The 13,192-nt window shown below is 38.4% G+C and overlaps 1 protein-coding gene across 2 annotated transcripts in view; it reads right to left on the minus strand.

Annotated features, from left to right (window-relative positions):
- ATF6 (activating transcription factor 6) overlaps positions 1–13,192 on the minus strand; it is a 191,457-nt gene that overhangs the window by 114,236 nt on the left and 64,029 nt on the right. For both annotated transcript variants that reach the window (XM_032291587.1, XM_032291586.1), the window contains exon 10: positions 590–721. In XM_032291587.1, the coding sequence (XP_032147478.1) occupies positions 590–721 (132 nt within the window). The remainder of the gene's footprint in view (positions 1–589; positions 722–13,192) is intronic.

The raw sequence follows: 13,192 nt of genomic DNA on the forward strand, positions 1-13,192 counted from the left end.
GAAGTATACAACTATAAAAATGTCCACTATACCTTCTTCTAGTTAACATAATACAGAAATTGCACTTTATACAATTAAAGTCTTTTGCTATTTGCAAGCAATATGGAAATCAAGTCATTATTAAATTGTAACAATGGAATGAATCAATAAAGATCACAATAAATGAGTATAAACGAGTTTACCTAATGACTGAAAATAGGTTCAATAGTATTATTCCACCATACCATATCCATCCACAGGTGAGACAGTAACAAATATTAGATGCATTATATGTATAAGCACGTAATAGATATGATAGATAAAATAACTATTGAAGACACAATATATAACATGCATACATTGTAGGTATTTCAATATGTATATTAAAGCACACAAATTGAGATTTTAAGATTAAAACTACAAAAGGTTTCAAAGTAAATTTATTTTTAGAATATTAAAAGTAAAATTTATTAATAGCTTCAGTAATTTATGTGTTCTACTAGTCAAAATGATACATGAACAATTTAGATGCAATGTTATACTAAGGATAATTCTGTGTTTCAACTTCATTAAATCACTTAGACCAAAAGATAGATGCATGACATCTAACCTGTAGCTGTTTTTCTGGATGATACCATCTGATGTGTCCTGCTCTTCTTGGGCAGAAAAGCCTAGAAGATGCCTCCCTTGATTTGCAGGGCTCACACTAGGGTTCATTCTCCTGGAATCCTGTTCCAGCATGCTGAAAATAAAAAACAGGAAATAACAGCTGAAATAAAAATAAAAGTAAGTCACACATACGCCTGCTACATGTAGCTCTGAAACAAATGACAATTCTTTTGTAGATCCATGCATATAACAAAAATGCTAGGCACAGAAATTCAAATACTGTACTGATGTGTTCAAATCCCTAGCTTGGTATCCTGCACATATCAAAAACAATTTTTGTAAGTATAAAAGTAACTTATTGGTCAGGTGCAGTGGCTCACACCTGTAATCCCAGCACTTTGGGAGGCCAAGATGGGCAGATCATCTGAGGTTGGGAGTTTGAAACCAGCCTGACCAATATGGAGAAACCCCATCTCCACTAAAAATACAAAATTAGCCAGGCATTGTGGCACATGCCTGTAATCCCAGCTACTTGGGAGGCTGAAGCAGGAGAACTGCTTGAACCCAGGAGGCGGAGGTTGTAGTGAACCGAGATCATGCCATTGCACTCCAGCCTGGGCAACTAGAGCAAAACTCCATCTCAAAAAAAAAAAAAGTACCTTATTTAAGAACTGTTTAAACAATAGCAGTGTTCTATACGCTTTAAAAACCCTGTAATTACATGTGTATATGAAGGAGAAATAAATACAACACAGCTAAAAACAAATTTTAAACTAGGTAATAACTGAATTAAGAAGGCCTCCTGGATGGTACAAACCGATGTTTTCAATGAGGGAATACTTTAAATGAAGTAGGAATTATTCTCTTTCTCATTAGTCAAATTCATTATTAGCCTTTCACAGTTCCAGAAGGTAGGCTATCAGATAAAGCTAACAAAGTATTATTTTTAAAAACTTCTATTTGTATTTATATGTAAAAACTTCTATTCTTTCTCCCTACCCTCCCTAATATCTTCATTCATCAATGTATATCCTATTCAGAGGCATAAGCATTTGGGGAAAACAACAAAATATATACATATAAGCTAATACTGATTGGTTACTAACACCTTTTTTTTTTTTTTTTTTTGAGACAGGGTCACGCTCTGTCACCAGGCTGGACTGCAGTGGTGCAATCGCACCTCACTGAAGGCTTGACCTCCCAGACTCCAGTGATCTTCCCACCTCAGCCCCTCTGAGTAGCTGGGACTACAAGCACGTAACACCACGCCCCCCCATTCTTTTTTATTTTTATTTTTTATTTTTTTAAAATTTAGTAGAAACAATGTCCCAGTATGTTGCCCAGGCTGGTCTCAAACTCCTGAGCTCAAGCGATCCTCCAGCCTTGGCCTCGCAAAGTGCTAAGATTACAGACATAAGCCACAGCGCCCAGCCTTAACACCTTTTCTTAAATTGTACTGTAGATTCTGGGGTACATCAGTCAAGATTGTTGCATAGGTACATTCATGGCAAGGTGGTTTGCTGCCACCATCCCCCCATCACCTATACCTGACATTTCTCCCCATGTTATCTGTCCCCACCCTCCCTCCCCCTATCCCTCCTCTAGTCCCCCACAATGGACCCCAGTGTGTGATGTTCCCCTCTGTGTCCACGTGTTCTCAATGTTCAACACCTGCCTATGACTGAGAACGTGTGGTGTTTGATTTTCTGCTCGTGTCAGTTTGCATAATGATGGTTTCCAGGTTCATCCATGTCCCTACAAAGGCCTCAAACTCATCGTTTTTTATGGTTGCATAGTATTCCATGGTGTATATGTGCCACATTTTCCTTGTCCAGTCTATCATTGATGGACATTTGGGTTGGTTCCAGGTCTTTGCTATTGTAAACAGTGCCACGATGAACTTGCATGTGCATGTGTCCTTATAATAGAATGATTTATAGTCCTTTGTGTATATACCCAGTAATAGGATTGCTGGGTCAAATGGAATTTCTATTTCTAGAAATTCCATTTGCCACACTGTCTTCCATAATGGTTGAACTAATTTACACTCCCACCAACAATGTAAAAGTGTTCCTATTTCTCCACATCCTCTCCAGCAACTGTTGTCTCCAGGTTTTTTAATGATCACCATTCTAACTGGCGTGAGATGGTATCTCAATGTGGTTTTGATTTGCATTTCTCTAATGACCAGTGATGATGAGCATTTTTTCAAGTTTGTTGGCCTCATATATGTCTTCTTTTTAAAAGTGTCTGTTCATAGCCTTTGCCCTCTTTTGGATGGGTTTGTTTGTTTTTTTCCTGTAAATCTGTTTTAGTTCTTTGTAGATTCTGGATATTAGCCCTTTGTCAGATGGGTAGATTGCAAAAAAATTTTTCCCATTCTGTTGGTTGCCAGTTCGCTCTAATGATTGTTTGTTTTGCTGTACAGAAGCTCTGAAGTTTAATTAGATCCCATTTGTCTATTTGGCTTTTATTGCCAGTGCTTTTGGTGTTTTAGTTATGAAGTCCTTGCCTATGCCTATGTCCTGGATGGTTTTGCATGGGTTTTCTTCTAGGGTTTTTATGGTGTTAGGTCTTATGTTTAAGTCCTTAATCCATCTGGAGTTAATTTTAGTGTAAGGTGTCAGGAAGGGGTCCAGTTTCTGCTTTCTGCACATGGCTAGCCAGTTTTCCCAACAACATTTATTAAACAGGGGATCCTTTCCCCATTGCTTGTTTTTGTCACGTCTGTCAAAGATTAGATGGTTGTAGATGTGTGGTGTTGCTCTGGAGGCCTCTGTTCTGTTCCATTGGTCTATGTCTCTGTTTTAATGCCAGTACCATGCCGTTTTGATTACTGTTGACTTGTAGTACAGCTTGAAGTCCAGCATGGTAATGCCGCCAGCTTTGTTCTTTTTGCTTAGGATTGACTTGGCTATGCGGCTGTTTTTTGGCTCCATATGAAGTTTAAAGTGTTTTTTTCCAGTTCTGTGAAGAAGGTCATTGGTAGTTTGATGGGGATAGCATTCAATCTATAAATTACTTTGGGCAGTATGGCCACTTTCATGATATTGATTCTTCCTAACCATGAGCATGGAATGTTTTTCCATCTGTTTGTGTCTTCTCTTATTTCCTTGAAGGGTGGTTTGTAGTTCTCCTGGAAGAGGTCCTTTACATCCTTTGTTAGTTGTATTCCTAAGTATTTTATTCTTCTTGTGGCAATTGTGAATGGGAGTTCATTCTTGATTTGGCTGTCTGTTATTGGTGTATAGGAATGCTTGTGATTTCTGCACATTGATTTTGTATCCTGAGACTTTGCTGAAGTTGCTTGTAAGTTTCAGGAGATTTTGGGCTGAGATGATGGGGTCTTCTAGATATACAATCATGTCGTCTGCAAAGAGAAACAATTTGACTTCCTCCTTTCCTATTTGAATACCTTTTATTTCTTTTTCTTGCTGATTGCTCTAGCTAAAACCAATACTACATTGAATAGGAGTGGTGAGAGAGGGCATCCTTGTCTAGTGCCTGACTTCAAAGGGAATGCTTCCAGTTTTTGTCCATTCAGTATATATTGGCTGTCGGCTTGTTGTAAATAGCTTTTATTATTTGGTGATACATTCCATCAATACCTAGTTTATTGAGAGTTTTTAGCATAAAGGGCTGAATTTTGTCGAAGGCCTTCTCTGTATCTGTTGGGATAATCGTGTGGTTTTTATCTTTGGTTCTATTTACATGGTGGATTAGGTTTATGGACTTGCGTATGCTGAACCAGCCTTGCATACCCAGGATGAAGCCTACTTGGTCATGATGGATAAGCTTTTTGATGTGCTGTTGCAATCTGTTTCCCAGTATTTTATTGAAGATTTTTGTATCTATTTTCATCATGGAAATTGGCCTAAAGTTTTCTTTTTTTGTTGAGTCTCTGCTGGGTTTTGGTATCAGAATGTTGTTGGTCTCATAAAAGGAGTTGGGGAGGATTCCCTCTCTTTGTATTGTTTGGAATAGTTTCAGAAGGAGTGGTACCAGCTCCTGTTTGTACGTCTGGTAGAATTCAGCTGAGAATCTGTCTAGACTTGGGCTTTTTGTGGTTGGTAGGCTATTAATTGCTGCTTCAACTTTAGCCCTTGTTATTGGTCTATTCAGGGTTTCAACTTCTTCCTGGTTTAGTCTTGGGAGGGTTCAAGTGTCCAGGAATTTATCCATTTCTTCCAGGTTTACTGGTTTATGTGCATAGAGTTGTTTGTAGTAATCTCTGATGGTAGTTTGTATTTCTGTGGGATCACTGGTGATATCCCCTTTATCGTTTTTCATTGCAGCTATTTGATTCTTCTCTCCTTTCTTTTTTATTAATCTGGCTAGCACTCTATTTTGTTGATCTACTTCCAATTATGTGGTCAATTTTAGAGTAAGCGTGATGTAGTGCTGAGAAGAATGTATATTCTGTGGCTTTGTATATTCTGTGGCTTTGGGGCGGAGAGCTCCATAGATGTCTATTAGGTTTGCTTGTTACAGTTCTGCTTGTTCCATATTCAAGTCCTGGATATCCTTGCTAATTTTGTGTCTCATTGATCTGTCTAATGTTGACAGTGGAGTGTTAAAGTCTAACACTATTATTGTGCGGGAGTCTAAGTCACTTTGTAGGTCATTAAGAACTTGCTTTATGTATCTGGGTGCGCCTGTACTGGATGCATATATATTTAGGATCGTTAGCTCTTCTTGTTGTATTGATCTTTTCACCATTATGTAATGGTCTTCTTTGTCTCTTTTAATCTGTTGGATTAAAGTCCATTTTATCAGAGATGAGAATTGCAACTGCTGCTTTTTTTTGCTCTCCATTTGCTTGGTAGATCTTCTTCCATCCCTTTATTTTGAGTCTATGTGTGTCTTTGCATGTGAGATGGGTCTCCTGAATACAGTACACCGATGGGTGTTGACTTTTTACCCAGTTTGCCAGTCTGTGTCTTTTGATTGGGGCATTTAGGCCATTTACATTTTACATTAATATTGTTATGTGTGAATTTGATCCTGCCATTTTGTTACTGGTTATTTGTTTTGCCCATTGGTTGATGCAGTTTTCTCATTGCATTGTTGGTCTTTACCATTTGGTTTGTTTTTGCAGTGGCTGGTACTGGATGTTTTTTTCTGTGTTTAATGCTTCCTTCAGGAGCTTTTGTAGGGCAGGTCTGGTGGCAACGAAATCTCTCAGTAATTGCTTGTCCGTAAAGGATTTTATTTCTCCTTCACTTATGACGCTTAGTTTGGCTGGATATGAGATTCAGGGTTGAAAGTTCTTTTCTTTAAGGATGTTGAATATTGGCCCCTACTCTCTTCTGGCTGAGAGATCCACTGTAAATCTGATGGGCTTTCCTTTATAGGTGACCTGACCTTTCTCTCTGGCTGCCCTTAGCATTTTGTCCTTCATTTCAACCCTGGTGAATCTGATGATTACGTGCCTTGGGGTTGCTCTTCTTGAGGAGTATCTCTGTGGTGTTCTTTGTATTTCCTGTACAGGTATTTATCGACTTACCACCTATGCAACTTACAACCATTCGACTTTAGGACCACAATCGCTAGCCACGACTGCTCTGTGTCTGGCAGCGCAAACGTTGCCCAGCTGGGCGTACGACAGTGTGGACCAGCTTCCGGCAGCACTACCATCTCCGCGTGCACCATTTCAACTGTACAAATAGCCTACTCAACTTACGACCAAATCGTGTTACGACCGGTCCACGGTCCCGACCGTGGTCGTAAGTCAAGCACTAGCTGTATCTGAACGTTGGCCTGCTTTGTGAGGTTGGGGAAGTTCTCCTGAATAATATCCAGAAGAGTGTTTTCCAGCTTGGATTCATTCTCTCCATCACATTCGGGTACACTGATCAAGCATAAATTAGATCTTTTCATATAATCCCATATTTCTTGGAGGCTTTGTTCATTTCTTTTCACTCTTTTTTCTCTCTTCTTGTTTTCTCTTTTTATTTCGTTGAGTTGATCTTCAATCTCTGATATCCTTTCTTCTGCTTGATCATTTCAGCTACTGAAACTTGTGTATGCTTTAGGAAGTTCTCGTGCTGTTTTTCTCAGCTCCATCAAGTCGTTTATGTTCTTCTCTAGGCTGGTTATTCTAGTAAGCATTTCGTCTAATCTTTTTTCAAGTTCTTAGTTTCTTTGCATTGGGCTAAAACATGTTCTTTGAGCTCAGAGAAGTTTGTTATTACCCATCTTCTGAAGCCTTCTTCTGTCAGCTCGTCACAACCATTTTCTGATTTGTTTTGCTGCCTTGCTGGTGAGGCGTTGTGATCTCTCTGGGGAGGAGAGGCGTTTTGGACTTTGATGTTTTCGTCCTTTTTGCACTGTTTTCTTCCCATCTTCTCTGAGTGGACATCCTTTCTGTTAAAGTTGGGGTTATTTCTCCTGTTTGAGGCTTTTCTTCTTCTTCTTTTTTTTTTTTTAACGCAGGTATCAGTGTGCCACTTGAGACAGTCTGTCTATTGTCTGCCTGTGGAGGCGCTGCTGGGCTGCCTTGGACTCAGACAGGCTGCTGTTTATTCTTTGCCTGGTTTCCACTTATGCCAGTCGGCTTACCCCACCTTTCCAATGGCAGGCTTCTTTCCCTCTGCCAAGCCCCCTGCTCCCAGATGGAGCTCCGTCTGTTGTGTTAACTGCGAAACTCTCCCAGGAGAGGGATTTGGTTGGTGGATCTCGTGGGGGTGGGGCCTATCTGGCCATTTCCCCCTCCCCACTTTCAACTCCGTCTTCTGTGGGACAGGAAATTCCTTTTCTCAAGCTTTCTAGGTGTTAGTCCAGCTCTCTGCCCTGGTCGGCACTGACAAGGCACCAGTCTGGCCAGGGCTGCCAGCCTGGGCTGTCGCCCGGGTCTGCAACTCTGGGCAGTCCTCAGCCAGGTGATGTTTTCCTGGTCTGTGTGCTGCCAAAGTCTAGGAGTGAATTGCTGTCTGATTCGGAGTACCAAGGGGGTGATGCCCCCCACCCCCTCCCCATCCTCCATGCCAGATACTTTCCAGGTGGGACAGTGCCCCGCCTTGCCTTGGCTCACCCCCTTTGGGCTGCTTTTCCCACCTTTTTGGGGGTTAATCCCACTGTTCGACCAGTATTTTTGGGACGAACCTGGTACCTCACTCAGAGACATGGATATTGCTCTGGTTCTGTGTCTCATTCAGTGGGAGCTGCACTCCAGAAAAGCTTCCTTTCGGCCTTCTTGGTCCCCCCCAACCTCGCCTTAACACTTTTAACTCATTAATCATGTGTAGGAACTTGGCTCATCATAAGATTGTGTGTGTGTGTTCCCACTTTGTTCTATGATGCAACCCACATAATGTACACTACTCATAATCTTCTTAAAATTCAACACAAAGGCAATCTCCCTAGAGAAGAGCAAAAGATTCTATTTAGAGGGATAAAATGCAAGAGGGAAGTAAAGTTAATGAAAAAGGGTAGTTAAGGAGCCTGTGGTTCTAAAGGAAAAGCAGTGCTTTGAGACATAGTTTGCCTCCAAATTTAGGGAAATCAATGTTAGGGGAAAACAGGGAGCAGACACATCTCTCTATAATCTTTTTCTGATCCCTTATTATGTTTTCCATTTTCCTCAATTGTTCACCCCCAGAAATCACTGCTACCTAGTGATTCTCACATGGTATGCTGTAGCACTTAGGGATACTGCAAACTCTTCAAAGGTGTACTACCAATTAAAGCCACTGCATAAAATTTAATTTTGCTAAAACTGAGGCTATATTTTGTTACAGCTGTATCTTTTAGACTAAATGTTTACCTGAGCAGTCACAGATCACACACACTTTGGCCTTCTTCTAAGGTCCAAAGACAGCTAACACCCCCTTTACCCAGGCGTTCTTTTTCAAAATTATAGTTTCTATAAACCTTGCTACAAACGAGGTAAGCAGCCTAGTGGAATGTCTAACTAACTTAAGAAAACTTACCCCGACGAGTATTTAAGAAAATATGACAGAAGCAGTAAACAATAGCAATTTGGGAGGGAAGCCAAATGAAGAGTGTGATGATAACTAAAAAATTTTATTTCTTTTGGAAACTAACTTTTTAAAAAATGTTTACTTTTTCTTTCAAGCATAGTGCCAAAAATTTGACTTATGAAAGTAAGCTATGAATAAAATCAAAGTTAAGAACTTTCCCCTAAGTTTACAGAATCTCAATTATTTCAACCCCTTCTGACCCCTCCACCATATTAGTGAAATCTCCATATACTAATGTTCCTGTTTGGTGGAAGTACTTACTCCCTGATCCTGCCAATAACTTGGAGGAACTCTATCACACTAATTATTAAGAGTTTTCCCTGTTTTAACTAGAAATGTGCTTCCTTTTTAAAAAACAAAAAACAAAAAAAACCTTCCACCTTTTGATACTAGTTATGGATTCTGTGGCTATCCAGAACAAGTCTAAGCAAGACTTCTTCTAAAGTCCAAAGACATCTAACACCCCCTTTACCCCAGGCTTTCTTTTTTAAGATTATAGTTTCTTTATTCTTTCACATGCTCCTCTTTACAGCACAGTCCAAGATTCCTTTAGCATATTTGGTCACTCTCCTATCAATATGCTCCTCAGAGGTGATGTCCAGAATTGGCCACAGTACTTCTTAGGTAGTATGACCACTACAGAATGGAAAAGGATAATTCCTTCACTTGTTCTAGACACTGCTGTTCTACTGATGCAGTCGATTATCACATAGGCTTTTCTGGTAGTTATATCACACTCTATTTACATTGAGCTCAGTTTAATGAAAACCCTAAGTCCTTTCTCACAAACGGATTTTGAACTATTATTTACTTTTCTTCCTATCCCACCTTCAACTCTGAATTTATGTAACTGAGTTTCAGGATCCAGCTGAATAATTTATATCAATTATTTTTAAAACATTTGCCTATTAATCAATCAAGAACTTTCAGGCTCCTCATTAGCAAAAGAAATTCTTCCAAGAAAGTATCAGCATGCCATCAATATCCTCTACTGAGTTGTTATTAAAATAAGGAGCTCCTTTTAAATCTGTAAAAATGTAGATTTATGTACTTATGAATTAACTGAAATATCACCCAGCCCAAAATTTCCCATCTTGATCACTAAGATATCACAAGAATGTTAAATGCTCTTCTCAGACGCAAATACAGTATATTTTAACAGTAGCTACTACTTTTGAGTGCCTACTACGTACTATGAAGGCTCAAAGAGTTTAAACAATTTGCCCAAGGTTATGCTCTAAATAACTAATAAAGTCAGGATTTGGATTCAGGACTAGAATTCCATCACTGCACTATGTTGACCACATTTCCCAGAATGAATGATTCATCTATTCATTTATTCATGTAGTAGATACCTATTATGTTCCAAGAACTACATTTGGTGCTAATGACTCAAAGATGAAAGATAAAAAGATCAGATTACAGATCTTCAAATAATACTGGTTCATGCAATGTCATTTTGTGATAACACTGATGACAAAAAATAATCAACTCCCAGTCAAGGTCACTGTCTGTGTGGTATTTGCATACCGTCCCCAAGTCTGCATGGGTTTCCTATAAGTACTCCAGTTTCCTCCCACATCTCAAAGATGTGCATGTTAAGTTAACCGGCATATCTAAATTACCCCAGTCTGCATGAGTGTGGGGAATGTGTGTGAGTGCACTCTTCAAAGGGATGGCACCCTGTCCAGGGTTAATTCTTTACTTGTGTGCTGAGCTGCCAGGATAGTCTCCTGCCATCTACCACCCTGAAATGAAATAAATGCATTGGAAAATGAATACAAGTCATTGTAAAATAAAAATGTGTACAGTATACAAGTGCATGACAATAAACGATGCATGAAAGCTCTCAGCAAGCCTGCCATATTTGTAATTGTTTTTGAACTGTGTGGTAGGAGGTGCTCCCTTCACTTTGCAAACATTTATTCCTTAATTTAAACCACCACCACTATAACCACTGTCACTCAGTGATTCACCAAAAACTGTATTAATAATTATCTTGCTTTTCTTTATTTTTTATTTCCATAGGCTTTAGGGGAACAGGTGGTATTTGATTACATGAACAAGTTGTTTAGTGATGATTTGTGAGATTTTGGTAGACCCATCTCCCTATACACTGAACCCAATTTGTAAAGTGTTATCTTTCACACCCTTCCCCCATGAATCCCTAAAGTCCACTGTGTCATTCTTATGCCTTTGCCTCTTTATAGCTTAGCTCCCACTTATGAGTGAGAACATACGATATTTGGTTTTCCATTCCCGGGTTACTTCACTTAAAATAATAGTCTCCAATCCCATCCAGGTTGCTGTGAATGCTATTAATTCATTCCTTTTTATGGCTGAGTAGTACTCCATTATGTTTATGTATGTATGTATGTATGTATGCATGCATGTATGTGTGTGTGTGTGTATGTATCAGTTTCTTTATCCACTTGTTGATTGATGGGCATTTGGGTTGGTTCCACATTTTTGCAACTGCAAATTGTGCTGCTATAAACATGTGTGAGCAAATATCTTTTTTGTATAATGACTTCCTCTGGGTAGACCAATAGTGAAATTGCTGGATCAAATAGTAGCTCTACTTTTAGTTCTTTAAGGAGTCTCCACACTGGTTTCCACAGTGGTTTTACTAGTCTAGGTGACTTTACCAATGTTTGAGAACCACTATTCTAAACTAACCCTGTTTTTCATAACATCTTTCCTATCTCAATTCCCTAAGAGGTACACATTCTTTACAATGGATTCAACAGAAGTGGACAATTTGGAAAGAGGGACTGGGGGAGTTAGGAGGGACACGAAAGGGTACAAACAAAAGTGGCTATTTGTATGACTTACGGATGATTTCTAAATTGCGTTAATTCAGAACTATTGATACTTTAAAGTTTGTAAAGAACCCTTCCACTAATCCTTGTTCTTTTAATGTTTTTACTAACACTAAGAAAACTAGCATTTCAACTCATAATTCATGCCTGTTAACAGGCAAATGCTTTGAGCTTAACTATCAGTTTAGTCTATCCCATCTGTACTCAGACTGCTCTGTAACCACTTAGCAGCTCTATTTGCTGGAAATCAAGTTTTAATGTTGATTGGTTTGGCTCATAAGTGGTCACTACTTTTCCCACTGCCCACTTTGCTAATGATCATCACATTGTAATGACAATACACCCTTAGCCATAGCTACTTCAGTAACTTTTAACCTTTTTTGAGTCAAGGAGCTCAGACTCAATGAGCTTCACAAAAATTATCTTACTTACATTACACAGAATCAATAAAGTGTTTTCAACAAGGGAGTCATGATGAAGCACAATTTAGGATCCAAATAGTCTGAGTCTCAATTTTATTATCTATCCATTGGCTGGAATATATTTTGAAGAGGTAATATATCAATAAATTCTGCTAAGAATCTTTTAAAGTTTTTCACTTGTTTGTTTTTGGTTGTTACTATTTTTTGGCCTCCATTCCCTGTAGTTTTTTTTTATCTTAAAATGGAATTTCTCTTAAGCTAAATTACAGACAAGTTGACTGTCCAATTCAGCTAAAAAAAAAGTTAAATGCTTGAACTCAATGAAGTGACCCACAGAAACTGATTTTAACCATCTGAATAACTACAGATTTGTATTTTCCTTATTTTTATTAATATTTGAAAGACAGGTAAGAACTTCATTTCACTGCCAGAATTCAAGATTGTTTTAGTATGACTGTGACATCACAAGTATTAAGAGAGGGATTTGACAGTTCTTGTAACAGTCAAATGTACAAAAGAGTATGAGAAAATTATTGTTTATATGAGCTTTTAGATTCTTGCCATGAATGTTTCTGCATCATTCAAATGTCCCCTTTTGTTAAATTTAGAAAAACTAAATTTCCAAGATCTCAAAGAAATGACTCAGTCATAGTAAGGATTAGTATAATGATTGTGCATTTGGTGACTGTTTCTAGTTCATAATATTAATAAAGCAATCTAACCAAACTTTTTATAATTAGCTTAAATCAGGCTCTATTCAATATGTTTAAAACAAGCTATAAATATTTTAAAAATAGAAGTCTCTATGTCTCTATGATCAGAAACATGCTAGTCCACAAGAGTCACAATAGTTTTATGCCACAAAATAATCATTACACCAGTAAACCTTGCTCATATTATGGGCCACTGGTTCTGAAAAGCATGGATTAATAAAACACAAATGACTTCAATTTCCCCGAAAGTCTGGAAAAAGTATTATAAGAATTGTTACCTTACTTTTTCATTTATTAAATTCTAAAAGCCAACAACTGTTTTATATTATTTATGAAGCCACTTAATCCTTACAATGTGATTTCAGATACTCAGTCTTCATACCAAGTAGCTGAACAAAAAATGGCACATCTCCAAGTCTATTCTACTCCTCGCAAACCTGCTTTCTTATGGTACAAGTAGGTCAATTTCAAATTTAAGCCATCTCAGCAGGTAAGAATCAAACTGTTTCTTATCCTCAAAAGAAATTGCATGCTGCTGCTGCTCTGTGCCTCCAAGAACCACACACAAAAAGCTGACATTACTTTAAGATGAAAAGACCATAGAGATCTTCAGGCTTTAATGTGAAATAGTAGAATGAGCACAAAATTTAAAGACAGGAGATCTG

This window comes from Sapajus apella, unplaced genomic scaffold, assembly GCF_009761245.1.
Source record: "Sapajus apella isolate SASKATOON/1434 unplaced genomic scaffold, GSC_monkey_1.0 scaffold25, whole genome shotgun sequence".
In the NCBI taxonomy this organism is placed as follows: Eukaryota; Metazoa; Chordata; class Mammalia; order Primates; family Cebidae; genus Sapajus; species Sapajus apella.